At 52.3% G+C, this 17,589-nt stretch overlaps 1 protein-coding gene across 1 annotated transcript; it reads left to right on the forward strand.

Annotated features, from left to right (window-relative positions):
* The first annotated feature begins 1,131 nt into the window (after window positions 1-1,131).
* On the forward strand, window positions 1,132-17,368 carry LOC100678172 (box A-binding factor). Its single transcript, XM_003425537.4, has 8 exons — window positions 1,132-1,862; window positions 6,230-6,382; window positions 7,218-7,741; window positions 7,815-8,112; window positions 11,380-11,568; window positions 11,662-11,938; window positions 12,029-12,279; window positions 12,360-17,368. Exons 1-8 carry the CDS (start codon window positions 1,725-1,727, stop codon window positions 12,471-12,473), a joined length of 1,944 nt encoding a protein of 647 aa, XP_003425585.1. The 5' UTR covers window positions 1,132-1,724; the 3' UTR covers window positions 12,474-17,368.
* The last annotated feature ends 221 nt before the right edge of the window (window positions 17,369-17,589 follow it).

Raw genomic sequence — 17,589 nt, forward strand, 5'->3', positions numbered from 1 at the left:
ATTCGTGATCCCTGCCACATTAATAGATAATAGATGCCTAAGCGGCGGAATTTCGCGGGAAATTCAAATTTAGCCTGTATTGTACAAGCATGCGTTGGGCTGTTTATGTACAGACAGCGCGCAATATCCCACGGCCATTCGGATCGGAATAAATAAAAGAGCATGAAAGAAGCTCGCGTCGCGAGCAGTCGTTACAACTGTTACAAGGCGCGCTACAGATTTAGGTATACGTGCATACGTCAGCTTGTATACATATATTATAGGATATGTAGCGCAACTGCATGCAGCCGTTACAGCTATATATAGGCGGTATAGCAGAGCAGCGCGGTGGGGAGGAATCGGGCCCTTTCACACGCGACAGTTCCCGCAGATACTTATATATCGTGATAAGAAGTCACCGCTCGCTCGCGCGCGCACGCGTCTCGAGACAAAAGAGAGTCCAACGCGACGTTATGTGCGACAACAGCAACACTAGTGGCAGGTACTGCTGCCCGCGTAGCCACGCCGCGGCCCGTTCAGAAACAAACGCGCTATCGCCGTTGCGCGAATCCTCGATATAAAATGTAGAACACGCGTTATATGTGTGTGCAGTGTGCAGTGTGCAGTTTACGTGCGTGTGCGTGCGCGTGGTGTAACAGTAGCTTACTCGCGGCGGAGTAGAATACGCGGTGCGGACAGCGGCGACTGCGCTGGTAGATTACCAACGGGAGAGCGCGGGAGGCGCGTTATCAGAGTCGATCGCGATTTCGGAAGCAGTGCTCGGCCACACATATGCTGCGCGTATCCTAATAGGGCTTGCAGCGCACAGCTGCGCCGCGTACGGAGCTCGCAGGTTAAGTGTACTGCCTCGCTCGGTCGCCGAATGAACTCGGAATGGCGAGAGGAGGTCGTACCTGCAGCTATACTGACAAGAGCCGCGCAGCCGAGGATTGTATACCAACAAGTTATAGGTATGTATGGTGCGCGCTCGGGTAAATTACCTATAGCCGCAGTGTATCAGAGCTACAGTCTACTGTGTACAGCAGCTTGGCGAGGAAAAGGAAGTAAGCAAAGCAACGCGCGCACCTCTCTATCCTATCCTCCGGCTGTGCGAGCGGAGAGGGGAGTGGAGAGGGACGGCGGGGACGGCGGCATCGGCAGTCCGTGCGTCTGTGTTTGGCCGAGCAGCTCGGCAGTCTCTCCCTCGGCTCCGCGCGCGTCGCCGCAGCCGTCGCCGCTCCTCTCTTGCACGCACGACGTACTTATAGACACGAACTCCTTTCGTCTCTTGTCTCATCTTTCTTCTCGCAGGCCTCGCAGCCAGTGCAGCGGCAGTAGCAGTTGGCACGCGACAGATAATACTTTATACGCGCGCACTGCGGAGGAGGCGAGGGAATAGGAAAGGAAGAAGAAAGCCCGGATCATGAGGCTGCCGCCGCCGTCGCCGACGTTGCCACTGCCGTTGATAAGAACCTGCGGAAACGTCTAACGAGTCTTGAACTAGCTGGCCCTCGGAGTCATCGGGCCTTGCAGTGCACGTACATATACGTGCGAGCGAGAGCGCGAGTGTGTGTGCAGTGTGTACATGCAGCAGCAGCAGCAGCAACTCGAGACGGAGACGCAGCTGCGCGTCCCACCGAGAGTTCAATAGTGCTGTGCCAGTGTGTTTCAAGTGCGCGACGACGACGACGACGACGACGAGCACGACCAAGTTCGAGACTGGAGGTTAGGGGGCGACCAGCACTATGTTCGATGTACCGGGCAAGTTCTACGAGCTCTGCAGACTCTGCCTCTCGGCGGACGGTGTCAAACTGTCCATCTTCGAGGAGGAGGGCACGCAGCGCAACTTCGCCGACAAGATACTCACCTGCCTCTCCATTGCGGTAAGTGCCCAGATCGACGTCGCGTCGACTCTTACTTATGCTCATCGCTCCGCAGCCGTTGACCTTGTTTACGCTTACCCTTTGTCGATTTCTCGTCGCCCGATACAGCTGTCAAAGCGGACTCGAGAGACGGAGCCAGCCCCGCGATTCCGTGACTCTCCCGCGCCTCCTTTGAGGTTAGGTTCGCTGTCGCACGGCCGTTTCTCTCGTCCCTTTTCCAGCAGCTGCCGCCGTCGATGCTTACCTGCCGAATCGGCTACCTACTTGTCCGCACCTGCGAGTCTCGCTCACGGCTCGTCCTCGGCGCGGGCGTCTCGCCGCGATAAGGAATATGGGTCACGCGAATCGCTTCGACCACTCGGTCGCGCGACTCCTACCTGTGCTGCTGATCTCCTGCAGCGTGCATCGCGGTGCAGCGCAAGGAGAGAGACGTGATTAGCCGAGCGCGAGGAATGCATATCCGGGCGTTTGTTGTGAGTTAGATAAGCCGAGCAAGGTCGGCCCGATAAGGGGCTTCCGAGCTTTTCTGGGTCAGCGGCATCTCGCGAACTGCTCGCAGATAACGCCGCCGAGTTATTTTTATCTCGTGCGCTTTCTTCCTCGCTCGCGACTCTCTCTCTCTCTCTCTCTCTCTCTCTCTCTCTCTACTCTGCTCCTTTTATCAGTTGGCTAATTACGCTTCGCACCTTTTCTCGAGCCTTTTCTTGTTTACGGAAGCTGGCGGCCGCGTACCGATTGGAACAATATTTGACGGAGATAAGGAAAAACGTGTTGATTTAGCCTGATTTACAAGCGGCGAGTCGCGCTGCACAGGAGCGTATTTATTCTTTCGACGATCGGCGAGATTTTACGATTAGCCGAACGAGCGATTCGACGTTTACGATTATCGTTAGCGGCGCGATAAAGAATCGACTCGGAGTGGAAGACGCTTCCGAAAATAAGCGTTTTCTCGGGGCGGAGGAGGAGCCTTCATCCATCCGGTCTCGGCAGCATTATCGCTCGACATCTGGGGCGCTTTTCGTCTTCCTGCTCCCTCCTCGCTCTTCGTCCGGCAGCCGATATATTCTTCTCCTTCTTCCCTTTTCTGCGCTTCCTCTTCTCCTCTCTCTTGCGGGCCATCGCCATTCGGAAAAGAGGCCTTTAAAGGGCCCGCCGTTATTGGTACGGATAACGATTTGGCTACGATCCGGCGAGTTTGGAAATTGCGAGAGTCTCTTTATATTCTTCTCGCGTAGCCCGCGCGCTCTAACGAAAATCTAAACCTCACGGAATTAAATTGGAGCGACGAATTTTAATTGCGTCACTGCAGCGCTCGCTCGCTCGCTCGCTCACTCGCGCGCCTCGTCAGCCGTTCAAAAAGCGCTCGACTTTTTTTTAATGATCCTACTTTCTCCTGCCGGCGCTGGCTTAGTCATTTTTTACTGCTCTATCTTTGTCGCGGGCCCGAAAAGTTTCGGGGAGAAAAATGCTCGGCGCTGGATTTTCGCGAATGGGCCCGCTCGTTATGGAACACCGATTATAAACCAATCTCACGGGGGTAACCGGAAGTCCGGCGAAATTCCGTGAGCCTCGTTCTGCCCGAGCTGGGGTTTTTTGCTTCTCCCTCGGCCCTGCTGCGCCGCTCCGGCAAAAAGTAGCGAGAACAATGCGAGCGCCAGAGAGAGAGAGAGAGAGAGGGGGACGAGGATTGATAAAGGAATCTCGCGTGTCTCGCAACCTTTCTCCTTAATTCGTCCCTCTCCCTCGCGGCGGCCTCATTATTATTCTCGCTCCTCGTCGGGAGAGAAAGAAATCGAGATACGCGGATTCGCGCCGTCCCCCGCTGGAGGTTGCGAGGTGTTTTCGGAGCTTCGACAGTGCGTCATCCGTGACAAGCGGAATCCCCGAATCGAACCGTCGACAAAACGCCATATAGGCACAGCACAGGCGAGAGTCGGCGAGATATCGGAGCGGGACACACGTATACGCGCGAGCCACAAAGAGAGCACGGGCACGGGCTGCTCGATACCCACGCGAGACGGCGGCCGCCGGAGTAGGAAGGAGAGCGGCGGCGGCGGCGGCGGCGGCGGCGGCTCGCGACACGCGGGGAGAGAGAGAGAGAGAGAGAGAGAGAGAGAGAGAGAGAAAGTTTGGCACACGGGAGATGTGCCCGCGAGATAAGCACTCGCGAGCCGCTCTCCTCTTACGAACGTGTACGAGATACGAGAGTGTATGAGAGACTGACGTGAGCGTGTACCTTCGCCCGCGGCTCTGGAGCGCTGATAAGCTCTTTTTCACGTGGGCAGCAGCAGCAGCTGAGGAGTATTTTCTCGCGCGCCGAGAAATCGACGCGACTGTCGCTCGCTTGTTTGTGCGCGCGGCCAAATCAGCGGGCATTTTATAACGGATCCTTATGATGAATCGCACCGTCTCTCGCACTGATGCAACGTTTTGAGGGGAGCGCGAAACGCGCTTGCAAACTACAACCGGCGCATTGTTTTCCACGGGACGATATGTCTTATTTTCGCGCTTATAAAAAGCAGAGCGTCGCGGCCGCACAGTCTTTATTTGCATTGCAATAACGGACGCGCGGAACGATAACGACGGGATGCATAATTTATCGATGCATCATCCGCGTCTTTTTCTTGTCCGTATCTCCCTCGCGGGCATGATACGCGATTCCAAATTTAGCCGGGCCGATATGGAGCAAGTGACTCACGTGCGCGCTCGCGACCAAAATTTTTTCTCGAACAGCGGCGTCTAAAACTGTACGCGGCCCGCGGTGTGCATCTCGCGCGAGATAACGCCGAGAGAGCAGTTCGTCCCCCGTGCGCAGGAGTCGGGGATTTTTCGAAAGAATGAATCAGCCGCGCCTCGGATTGACCGTTATGTAGAGCTTCGTTAGCGCGCGACCGATTAGGTTTGATAAAAACTTTCCAAGTTTCGTGCGGCGGTGATAGAGAGAGAGAGAGAGAGAGAGAGAGAGGGGGGGGTGGGTGTATTGTAGGTATATCCGTAATCCGTTCCAAGAGAGCGAACGGCCAGAAGCCGGTTCGAAAGGTACACACAGCGCGGAGAGCGGTTCATTAAAAAGTAGCCACGGAGACGCTGCCGGCGGTATCAATCGTCGCAATCGGGCATCACCGAAAACTCGGGGGCCGCCGTCGTCTCTCTCTCTCTCTCTCTCTTCGCGGCGTACCCGATTTAGTCACATCATTACCCCCCACCCCGCGGCCCTCTCTCCTCGGCTCGTCTCTCTCGCTCGCTCGAGACGTGCCCCTTATCTGCTATCTCGCTCTCCTGGCGTTCCTCGCCGCCGCTACTGCTGGCTGCGTGCCTCGCGCACACACGGCCGCTGCTACGAGCAGTCGATCGGTGGGGATAGCGGCGGCGGCGTAAAAGGGGGGAAGGGACCTCCTTATTTGGCAGGCCCCTCTTATCAGGTTTCACGCTGGCGTCTCCCTCTCCTGTCGCCGCCGCCGCCGCCGCCGCCGCGCTGCTGCCGGGCTTTATCTCTCTCTCTCTCTCTCTCTCTCTCTCTCTACTCTCTTGCGCTCGCGCTCGCATTGTCTGCTTCTTCTGCTGCCGCTGCGCGCCGTCTATATGCCTACTCTTTATGTGTGCATCAGAGGCGCGCATTTCACGGCTCCGGATGGCTCTCTTTTCGGAGGCTGCGTGCCGATGATCCATTCGGACTTGCCTGCCCTGAGTGACACTCGTCGCGCGTTTAAAAGGACGAGACGAGCCCGTTACGAATTTTCAAAAAGCCCGGCGCGCGCGCGCGCGCACGAGCCACGACAACGAGAGAGAGAGAGAGAGTTTCGCAATCACTTCCTACAGCGAAATGCTCGGAGTCATTGTCCCGTCTATCGAATGAAGCAACGCGCGCGCGCGGCCTATACCTATATCAGGCCGCCGCCGTACTGCGGCTCTGTCTGACGTCATTATCGGGACTGCGCGCCACCGATTCCTCATCGGATCTCCGCTCGGATTTGCGCGGCCAGCCCCGCTCGCATGTGTTGACGCAGAAAGGGCTCGGATTCCGCGAAAATCCCCCCTCTCGGTTCGCTCTCTCCATTGAGCAAGTCTCGAATCTGGTTTCAATTTCGTCTCTGCAGCGCTTCTCGGCTCTCGCTATCAATCGCGGCTCGCCTCGAGCTGCGCTGCAGCAGCGCGCGCGCGCGGTATAAATATAAATAAGGCTGCTCGCGGATTCTGAAGTCGCGGCGAATATCCTCGCGGGAGCCGTCCTGTGGGCTGCTGCTCCGCTAAATATAGCGCCACCCCATGCGCCGAGATAAGCTAAAGTTAAACGCCGTCGACGGGGACGGCGCGAGCTTTCGATCCCGACAACGAATACTCATGCACTGCGTCGTTTGGACTTTCAGGTAAAAGATGGTGACTCGCTGCCGCCCATCATCTGCCACAGGTGCGTCTACAAGCTCGACGTGCTGCACAACTTCCGGGAGGTCTCCCGCAAGTCGGACGTCATACTCAAACAGTACCTGGACTACGCCAAGCAATTCTCCCACGAGAACCTGGTACGTGTATCGCCATCGCGTTATCGAGAGCTGCTACGTAACAAATTGGCCTATGATCTCAGCCGCGCGGCTCGCTCGAGCGTCCTTTGCATCAAAGTCCGCCGCCGCTGAGGCTGCCGCGATAAGATAGAAGATAAGCCATCGGAGGCTCATTATTCGCGGGCGAAGGGAGTCCTTGCGCCGCAGCTCGAGCGCTCTCTTACGCAATCGGCCGCGCGCTCATTTCAAAGCTCCCGCGGCTGCAATCGCGCACTATCAGCGCGAGGGAGCTTTCGGCGCGCGACGGAAAAAACTGTACCGCGTGAGCTCATCGTTATTTACGTTACTCAGCCTCCGAATTTGCCCGATCTGCGCGCCGCGTGCTCTGCAGTGAACAGCTGTCGCGCCGCAGAAGAAATAACGCGAGTGCCTTATCGGCGCGATCGCAATCGCGTATAGAGAGAGAGACCGCCGCGCCGCCGCCTGCACATGCGGCACATGCTGCACATGCTGCACATTCCCGGTTGCATCATTACTCGGAAGAGAGTTGACTCGGCGAGTATAGCGCGCGCCGCGTACGCGAGTTACCAGCTAATCGACGCGACGCGCCAGGGCCGGATTGCTTTTACCCGCGCGAGTAGCCGAGCGAGGTGTAGGTGCGCGAGCGGCCGTGGCCGATGCGTGCTGCAGCGTACGGATCGGAGACAGGAAGTCGGCTTGGATGGGCGAGCCGCGGCGGCGATTATGCGCGCAGGGCTCGTCTCTCCGCCGCTCTGCGCTCCATCGACGCTTCGGGACGCGCGGGGATGAGCATTCGCGGCCAAAGTATACTAATCCGCTTCTCCGAACCTCGCAGGAAAAGTCACTCAGCACTGCCAAGTCGCCGAGCGAGCTGAGCTCGCTGCAGTCCTTCATCCAGCTGAACAAGACCCTCTTCAACGACGAGGCCAACGGCAGCCCGGTGAGCAGCGTCACGACCCCGCCGCAGCAGGCCCGCAGCCACCAGACGACGCAGCCCCCGCCGGTCCAGTCGCACGTCCAGCGGATCGTCCAGGAGGAGCCGAGCCTCGAGCAGGACGACAGCTGCTCCAACGACTCCGACCCGGACAGGCTCGAGATCGAGGAGAGCGGCGGCGAGGACGCCGAGGAGAACGGCTACGACATGAGCACCAACAAGAGGAGCAAGGTCGAGGGCAGCGCCGGCGACAGCCTCGACGGCCTCATGAAGCAGGAGAACCGGGGGAGCAGCAGCAGCAGCAGCCCGCCGGCCGGCAACCCCAACGCCGCCAGCCCCATCAACAGAATGGACACGCCGGAGAGCAACTGCTCCGACACCCAGGTCGACCAGGAGACCACCAAGCTCTGGCAAGCGCTCGCGAGGTTAGTTCATTCGCTCTCCGTCTCGTCGCCATGCGAGTCAAGTGCCTATCTAACAGCCATTGATCGTTTACAGCAACCGCAACCTGGAGATCACGCGGACAAACGGCGACAAGCCGAGCAACAACGGCTTCGCCGGCGAGGCGACGAACCTGCTGCGCTCGCTCATCAACAACCGGCAGCTCTCGGGCGGCATCGGCTCGGTCGAGGCTGCGGCCGCGGCCGCGGCGATGGCGGCCGCGGCGGCCCCTCGGATCCGCTTCTACCGGGATACCCAGGGCGCGCCGACCCTCGTCACCCCGGCCGACTGCCATCCAGCGGCCGCTGCCGTCCTCGGCAACCGTACCAACATCGCTGCCAGGCTCGACACCAAGGTGAGTTGCTCGGCGCGATGGACTCTTGGCCGCGCTTCGCGTTTCTGCAGCGGCACAGCGGCAGCTCCTCGGGAGCACCTGCGTGCGACAATAATAGTCGGGAGCCGACGCGAAATTCTCGGTAACCCTTGCGGGAGGCAGCGAGCGTAATCCCCGAGAGTGCCCGAGAGGAGAGGAAAAAAGGGGTGAATGGTGCACAGCGCGATTGCTGTACACGCTCAGGTGTGTCCGTCCCTCCGGTGCAACAAACGAGCTCCGGCCGGCGGCCGGCTTTTCGGGAAAGCGTACCTGCCGTAAATTACGCCGACACTCGGAGGGATTTCCAGGTCATTGTTCGGCCTCGCCTCTCATCCGCTTTTCTATAACCTTATCTCGGTGCAGTCCGTGATAATTTCGGCCTGTCGCAGGGTCGTCTATTGTCGTTGCAACGGTCCGCGCGGAATAACCGTTGTCCCGAAAGACCTCTCCCGGAGAGCTTATTGTCACGGAGGGGCTGCAGAGCCGCCGATGCTTCTTCGCACCTGCGCGAAAACTTTACGAGGCTGTTTATCGACGGGCCGCTCTCGGTTTTCCGGGGGCGGGGAACGCTCCCTGCGATTGTCTCTTCGTCATGCGCCCGCACATCGGAATTTTCTGCCGAGCATTTTGCACGGCGCAGGCGAACCTCAAATCTCCCAGCGGTTACATTTCGGTTCAGCGTCCGTCCAACAATAAATCCGCAGGAGCGCCTCCGCCCAAAGACAATCCGCCGCCGGGGCCGTGAACGGTGAACGAGAGCGAAGACGAAGAAGAAATTGAGGCATCCGAAGGAGCCTGCGTAGCATAATGTACTAGAGCCGGGTGGAGGGCCGCGCGCATACCTGCGCCCCCCGGCCAAAGAAAGCGGCGGCCGTCCGGCGAAATCAAGGCCAATCGAATTTCCCTGAAGCCTCGTAAAAGCGCCTTTAGGGCCATTATCACGCCGAGGTTTCGCTCCATTGAGCGCGCAGGCCCGGAAAAAGAGAGTCCGCCGGCGCTCGGGCCGCAGGTACCCGGAGTGGGGAAAATCACTTGGCGCGCCCCCGACAAAAGCTCCGTGCGGATAAAGAAGCAGCAGCCCCGGCGGGGCTCGTTCGGGGAAAAGGGAGGCATGCCTCTGCGCACGCGTTTCCAGCGTTTCCAGCGTTTCCAGCGTTTCCAGCGTTTCCAGCGTACAGGTACGGCCGCCGAATGCAAAGGAGCGCGATACAAAGAGAGACAGAGGAATCCTTTGAATAGTCCCCGAGCGAGAAAGAGAGAAAGAGAGGGGGAGAGGGGGAGAGGGACTTATCTCGGAACATCTGTTAACAGGCCCGGCGGCTGCGTCTCTATACCTTTTTCTTTCTCTCGCGCGCTATTCGTTCGGGGAATCGACGCGCGCTTATCTCCGAGCTCCGATGCTCTTTTTCTCCCGGCGATCCCGAAAAACTTTATCCCTCTCTCGAGCTCGGCGCGATAAAGTTTTTCGCCCGCGCCGCGTTACGCAACCGCAATCGTCCCGAAATTTGCACGAATTTTCGTCCTTCAGTCCAATAATGCTGCGCGCAGGCTAAGGAGAAGGAGAAGCGGCCGACAGGCAGGCAGGCAGGCAGCCAGGCAGCGGCATCCGCTCTCGGGTTTTGTCAGCATCGCAGGGAGAGAGCGAGGCAGCAGCAACAGCAGCAGCAGCAGCAGCAGCAGCTATCACAAAGGACTTTTTCGGCTGCTCTCGCTCTCTCCCTCCTCTATATCTATTATCTGCGGCACAACGGTCGACTCGGTTTTACCTGCAAGGGCAGGTGGGACCGGCCTCAATACCCACAGAGAGGGATCCTTCGTCTGCTTCTCCCGTGCTTCCATCGGCCGAAGCTCTTTCTTTTGCTCTCTCTCTCCTTCTCTCCTTCCCCCCTCGCATTATATAGCCTGCTTGCTCGTATCAGCGCGCCGCTGGCTGCCGCTGCCGCTTCCTTCTGCCTCGCTTTGTTATTGGCATTTGGCCGGATCCGTTATGGCCGTGTGCGCCGGCGATGATAGCGATTCTGCGACGCAGTTCGCCGCTCTTCCTGGATTTCGTCATGGCGCTGTCGCGGCCGAGAGCAAATGGAAAGCGGCGCGTGCTGATCGACTTGTCATATCGACGGAGCGAGCGATTGTGGAGGTGCCCTAAGGCATCGCGGAGCTCCTCACCTGACCTGCCCGGTTTTTTACGCTCTCCCCCTCTCTCTCTCTCTCTCTGAGCCGCTTATCTGCGCGTCCTTATTCGGATGCCTGCGTCTCCGGCTGCGCGTGATTAGCCGACGTGCCTATAGGTGCGCTTCCGAGCACAGCGGCGACGAGGCTCCGGAACTTTATTTTCGGGGGCGTTTATTGCCGCTATCAATAAACGCATAAAACCGCTCCCCGCGTATACCTGTCGCGGCCGTCCGGCGCGGTTTATTTATTGCAGGCCGTTTATTTATTGGAGACCGTAAACTAAACGGCGAGGAGCGCGCAGGCTACCTGTAGGATCGGGGGTGGCGGCCCACGGCCGGGGAGGGCGGAGAGGGCACCTGTTGCTCGCTCGACGCGCCCGACGCGCGCCGCCACCCCCGGCTCCGTGTTTCTCCTCTTCCGTATACTGAATTGCCGAGAGGGAAACAAACGCGCCGGAGAGAAAATCCAGTTACGGCTTTTCCTGAGAAAAAAGTCGGGCGCCCGCTCCCGTATCTGCTCCATCGTCCATTCTTTGATTGATGAATCGGAGAAACTCGAATGGCCGATACCAGCCTCTGGCTGCGCTTCGAGGAATTATTCGGCGGCGGAAATTAGTTTACACTAGAATTAAAGGAACAATCGAGCCTCGGAAGGCTTAAAGAGCCTAGGAAAACTCGGTCTGTTTGTTCTCCGGTAGCCTTACATTCCTCTCTACCTCCTCTCTCTCTCTCTCTCTCTCTCTCTCTCCCGGAGAGATAAGAAAGCAAACTTGTAGCAGTTGGCCTCCGCAAACGAAATTACGCCCGGGCTTGTTTGAGCTTCGGATTCTGCAGACCAGTGGGCAAACACATTTTCGATGACTCGGCGAGCATCTGCCTGTCGGGGCTTTATCTCCGGAGGCCGCAGGCTGCAGCCGTGTTTTCTTTGCGGTTCCCGGAGACCAGAGTTAATGGCCCGCTGACGCTCGGCTGCTGCTGCTCTCGTATACTTACCTTCCTCTTTTCCCTCCTGTTTGCCTGCGCACCCGGGATTTTCCGATAAGAGCCTTTGATGAATTCGACTTTTCTGACTTTTCAGAGCGTCTCCATGGACAGCAACCCGTCGAGCCCGGCGAGCGGAGGAGGCCGGAAGGAAACCAAAGGTCGCAGGAAGCAGAGTTACCCGAGCAAGGCGCCAACCAGTCCCATCGAGTACCAGCACCACGACTCGATGCTCGAGGAGCAGGCGCACGACTTCACGGCCTGGTCGCACAAGATCAAGGGCAAGGTGGGCATCCGGCGATTTTCGTTCTCGTGATTCTCGTTCGCTCGTCCGAGGCGGAGAAAAACTTATCGTAACTTTGCATTTATCGATCCGCAGCTGCAGCAGGATCAGAAGCCGGTTGCGATGGACCAGAGCATCGTGGTCGGTGGCAACGGCGGAAACAGCGGGGCCAAGAAGGTCGACATGTCCTGCACAAACTGCGGCACCATGACCACGACCATTTGGAGGCGAAACATGAAGGGCGAGATGGTCTGCAACGCCTGTGGCCTCTACTACAAGCTGCACGGTGTCAACCGACCGGTCGCCATGAGACGCGACACGATACACACGCGAAGGCGTAGGCCCAAGGGCGAGAAGCCCACTAGGCATCGAAGTACGAATTCAGCCTCCCTTCAGCCTCCTACTCGTTCTCCGTGTAATCTCCGCTCGAAAGCTACAACTAACCGATTCTCTGCACCTCCAGAAAAAGGCGACGCCGCACTAGCAGCCCAGCAGCAGCAACAGCAGCAGCAACAACCCGAAGCCATGGACGCGGAGAGCGCGGACATGCTAGCGGCGCTGCGCCGGCAAATTCAGCCGCACCTGATGATGGCCGCCCTGACGACGCCGCCGCAAGCGGCACGAGGAGGCGGCGTGCCTCCGGGAGTCCACGCTAGTCCGCTCGGCAACTCGCCTCTCAACTTCACCATTCCCCTCAGCACTTTTATGATGCACGTAAGTACCGAACGCGCGATCGATACCAACTTGTTTCTCGCGCCACGAGCGTCTAACGAATTCGCCTTCTCTCATTGCAGCACGTAAAACAAGAGAACAATGCCGACGACATAGACGACGAGGGTGACGAGGAGAACGTTTCGGACGTGCCGCTGAACCTCGTCTCCACCTCCCTTGCCGAGGAGGCACACTGACACGCGCAACTCACCTAGACGAATGGAAAAGCTCTCTAAGGACCGACAACTCGGTTCAAGACCTTACACACGACTCCTCTCTCTCTCTCTCTCTCTCTCTCTCTCTCTCTCTCTCTCTCCCTCTCTCTCTCTCTCGCCGCTTGGCTGCTGGAAACACGTAAAGATCTCTATTTTTTTACGTTGGTACAGAGAGCGCGAGGCAGAGGAGACGAGAAATGATAATTAAGACAGAAATCTATTGATATTATAAAAGTCACAGTATTAAAAGTTGACAGAACGATGAGCACGAGAGTGGAAGTCGAGCGAAGACCCAGGTGGTTATTACACAATTTGTACATAGATTTAAAACGTATACGAGAGTAAGAGGTCGATGAATATTTTTATACAAAATTTTCTATGCGCTCGCGCGTCAGGAAAATTCTTTTTTAGCAAGCAAGGCTCGAGCAGGTTATAGCCGTGTACATAATAACGAAAAAGCGAGGCAGCCGCAGCCAATTGAAGTTTTTTTATATATACACACACATACACATATATATATACACTTGTAGATAGAAGTCTTTATCGACGATAGGGTGATCCATCTGTTTTTTCTTTTTATTAATGCAAAGCGTAGTCTGTCTCTCTAAACCGTTATTATAAGCTTTCATTACTTTCGCTGCAAGTCTCAACAATCAGAAACTAGAGCGGTTTTTGGGCATTTTATTGTGAGCACTTTGTATTGAAACGTGTTTTGAATAGCAGATTCGAAACATGTTCGTTACGGAAGTTCAACAAAGTCGCGGCCGCTTCTTCTGTCGACAAGCAGCGAGACTGAACACTTACCAATAACAAAAATAACTCGTTGCCAGGAATATTACGTTTTTTTTTTATATTATTTTAACTTATGTATCTTCAGAGCCCCTTTGCTGCCTTTCATTGGCCTTTTTTATCGTTTTTATCAATTTCAATGAAAGAAACACGACAAGATTAACTCATTGCTCTCTGACTTAAGTATAATACTTATCGCGAAAATACTGTCAAAAGTATTTTTTTAGCGCTTGTATTTCGTAGTTAATTCTTTTTTTATATTTTTGGCGGTAGCTTTTACGAGTATTATCTTACTTACGATATAAGTCAGCTAGTTTTCTCAATCTCTCTCTACTTATTAATAGTTATGTTTTTCGCGTAATTTAAGCTTAAAATAGCATGACAATATATGCATTAGAGATTTCGAGGATTAACAGTATAGTCGACTCGTATATATTTAACTCGGTCATCGGGCGATTCGAAACAAATAAACATGAAATTAAAGAAAATATCGGAGCTTTTAAGACTTGTGTACTTAAGGTTAAAGGGGGAGCTCAATTGTGTGTTGTTCTCATTCCCCGTCGTAATACTCGTTCGTAGGGATGTCGCCATGAAAATTTCCCGAAACTTCTGATAAGCTCAGAAAATCACGAAATTCTCAAAAGGCAGTGAAGCAATTTTAAATTACGCAGTATGATTTTTTTTGGTTTTCTAAATTAAAAACTGCAAAAAGTCACGTCGTAATAGGATTGAAATCAAATAAAAGACAGGACTTTCGCTTAGAAATAAATTAATCAATTATAGTTTGTAGAGCGAAATTCGATTACGAGTCATACTTTAAAAATAATTCGATTGATATTATTCATGCGTAACCCTTCGAGAACTCGCAAGTCGCAGAATCTTATTACTACTGCTACTCGCACTAGCTTTGTTTCTCTTGATTCATCAAAAACCCTCGAAAGTCCATAAAATTGCAACTCGAGCACTGTCGAAACGGATATATATATATATATATAAAGTAAGAATCCACCATTTAATACTTTCGATGTTAGTCAGAACAGGTGTTCGTAGAAAAGTTAACGAAACGCTTGAGATAGCGCATAATAAACATAAACAAATAAACAAATGGCCAGTGCATCAATGCATATGATGCGCCTTGTATTACATAAACCTAATGTACTTTGCCAAAAATAGTTTTTAGTATTCTGTAACATAGAGCATTACTTAGTTAAGAGTATCAAAGTTCTCTCTTCTTCTCGCCTCTTCTTTAACCTGCTCTCGTCTGTAGTGATAAAGTTCTACAACGTTTCTACTCGTTTCGACAGTGCCGAGAGACAAGACAGTGCGAGTAGTATAGAGTCGAGTCGTCGGGAGCCGTGTGTAGTTCGTAGTCGTTATCAAAATGAGCCTTATAAGCGTTTACACTTTACCTACTAGACGCACGCGATCTATTAACTTATAATAGTATGTACATTTTAGCAGCGTATGAATAATCACACTGATGTACGACGAGTATGCCTGCGCTGCAAGTAGTCAATGACCGATGAGGCATTTCACGCTCTCTTTCTCTTATTTTTACCTTACTCTGTTTTTTTATTCTACTTTATACTTACATAACGTGTGCGTATATTGTATACTCGAGCCAAGCATCAAAGCATAATTGTGAGGGAAAGGGAACGAGATTAGAAAATCGAAGCAATAACGATGCATATATAATTATATACTCCGCGCCTTTGCGAACTCTCCTTATTTATTTAACTTATTGTTTCACGTATTTACACCAATTCTCGACGTCGTTGTCATCTTATACTTAAAATACTCACGTTTCTTCTATCGATTATTATACACGATTATGAGAGTTCAGCAACTTTTGCGCTCGTGATAAACTCGTACACGAAATGAAGGCTATACATTTCATCAAAGGCATTGGACAGTCCTGCGATTCTGTCGACACGCGTAGGCATTTTTCGTTAATCGATTAATCAACTAATTAACGAATTTCGATGAAAAATGAGACGAACCTGCATCGTATTCATTTGTACATATATATGTATATATATAAATATATATATACACATGCGAAAAGAGACAAATCACGCATGAATAACTCACATTTGAGAACTATTTGGTTCTGGAAGCTCTCTATTACTCTAATGCTGAGAATATTTTTCTATAACCACTATCGATTATATATACATATATACACTATACACACTATATATTATTCATAATTGACCGAGTATTGCTATTTTGTTATTGAAGTATATGCGATACGATTATTGCGAATCGAGATAATGTATTTTACCGAGGCGATAAAAGTAACATGGCATTAAAGTATGTGAACGACGACCCGTTAGTAGGGCCGTCGAGGAGGACACAAAGAAAGGGGCGCACGAGGCTTTTTTTCTATTTTATTATATTGCGCGTGACGAGTAGACGTTGCTCTCTCTCTCTCTCTCTCTCTCTCTCTCTCTCTCTCTCTCTCACTCACATTCTGTCAGTATTCCGAATTCACGGTTTTAGAGGATTTTTTATTTTTCGTTCGTATTAATCAACGAACCTCTCTTCTCCCCCGTTAGTTTTGTAATTTCCGCCCAATGCTACTTAACAAAGACAGCGCTCTACTTAATTATCGTTAGTACTAGCAACTTCGATTCTTTTGGGATTTTGAAAGAGTTTTCGTAATAAGGAGGAAAAGAGGAACGTACGTGTATAAGCTTGGGCACCGTTTCCGTCCCGAGCGTCGAAAAAGCCTTGAGAACGAGAGACAAAGCGAAATTATTGTATTTTTGTAGCGGCGAAATTTGTTCTGCGATAAAAAAAATGAGAAACGAAATAACCAGAGTATTATTTTTGTAACGAAAAGAAGTGAAACAAGCCAGAGGCAGCTATATTACGCAAAATTTCAAGCGAGTATTATGATAATGAAATTTGTAAAGGGTAGCAACAGAAGCGTATTATTATTGTATTAACTATGACTATTATACATGCGACATCGTATGGGCTCTCTATTTTGTCCGTCTCGTGGGCCCGGCCCAGTAGCAGCTGTTGAGATTATTCAAGGTTGTGCGTATCACTATAAGTATATCGCGGGCGCGAAAACAAGAAGAATTTTCCTCGCACCGCTTACCGCCTTCTCGGGAATAGACAACACAGTGCCTTTTCGCATTCGCGGGAAAATCCTCGCGTGTGACAAAAGATAAACAGTTCTCGTTGTGACAAGCGAATAAAAGGTCAGTCCGCGAAAGCATTACAATTTTATTCGCTCTTCTCTGTGCGCACTTTTCTAACGCACGTGCCGGGAAAGCGGGACGAGATTTTCCTGTTTTCGCGGTGCGCGTAGAAATGGGAAGCGGAGAGGCTCGGTTCTTTATTCTCTTTCTTTTTAAATGACACGCGCCAGTTTTTACCCAACTCAGCTCTGTACATCGTATTATTTTTATCACGGACAGACACAAAGACAGAAATACGTTTTTCTGTTCGCAAAGAGCCCCTCGAGAATATTATGACAACATTCACGCAGACACGCAGGTTTACTTAATTCATGATTTTACCTTAATTTATGTATTGCACGTGTTTTTTTAATCATAGATTATTATTATTATTTTTAATCACTATTCTTACGGTTATTATTACTCTTATTAACGACTAGTTACTTTTAAAGCGGCGTCATAGTGCAGCGCGCATTGTATCAAAAATCCTCGGGTTTTCTGGCCCACGTTTGTTGATTCCGGCGCGACTTAATCTCTCCTTTTCTTTATACGTATATCTGTAAAAAGGTCAATCATTTTTTCTAACAAGGGGAGGAAAAAATTTCTCCCAACGGCACACACCACACACACTTTCTCTTCTTCCTTTTAAGCGCTGTATTTATTCGAGTTATGTACGAGCGCGCGAACACATAAGTACTGTATGTGATTGATGATCCGTTGGCGAATTTTTTGTATGAGCGTATACGTAACATTATTATTATTATTTTGTGCGGAAACCCGAGAAAAAATCTGTTAAAGCTATTGTCAGTTGCCATGGACGGTTTCGAGAGCGAGTAATCGGCCGTCCAGGCGTTTGAAAATTCTTCATTTTTTAAATAAAGAAAATGTTACAAAGAACATCATAGTTTAGTTGTATTTATTTTATTCCCACGTCCATTTTTAACCTACAGCTTAATTCTCTTAGAAATTTGTCACATTTGGATCCACGCAGATTTATTTATTTATTTATATTTAATCCAGTAAAACATTACGTGTAAAATTAATGGTAATCGCACTGTAATGCCTGCGGAGGTACACGCAGGTACGTGGTCACAGGCCTGGCAATAACAAATATTAAA

Source organism: Nasonia vitripennis, chromosome 1 (assembly GCF_009193385.2).
Source record: "Nasonia vitripennis strain AsymCx chromosome 1, Nvit_psr_1.1, whole genome shotgun sequence".
Classification (NCBI taxonomy): Eukaryota; Metazoa; Arthropoda; class Insecta; order Hymenoptera; family Pteromalidae; genus Nasonia; species Nasonia vitripennis.

Excerpts from the sequence above, each read along its gene's own strand:
- LOC100678172 (XM_003425537.4), top strand. The coding sequence starts at position 1,725 with ATGTTCGATGTACCGGGCAAGTTCTACGAGCTCTGCAGACTCTGCCTC. Across the intron at positions 6,383-7,217 it reads AATTCTCCCACGAGAACCTG|GAAAAGTCACTCAGCACTGC; the intron begins GTACGTGTATCG and ends CGAACCTCGCAG. Across the intron at positions 8,113-11,379 it reads CTGCCAGGCTCGACACCAAG|AGCGTCTCCATGGACAGCAA; the intron begins GTGAGTTGCTCG and ends CTGACTTTTCAG.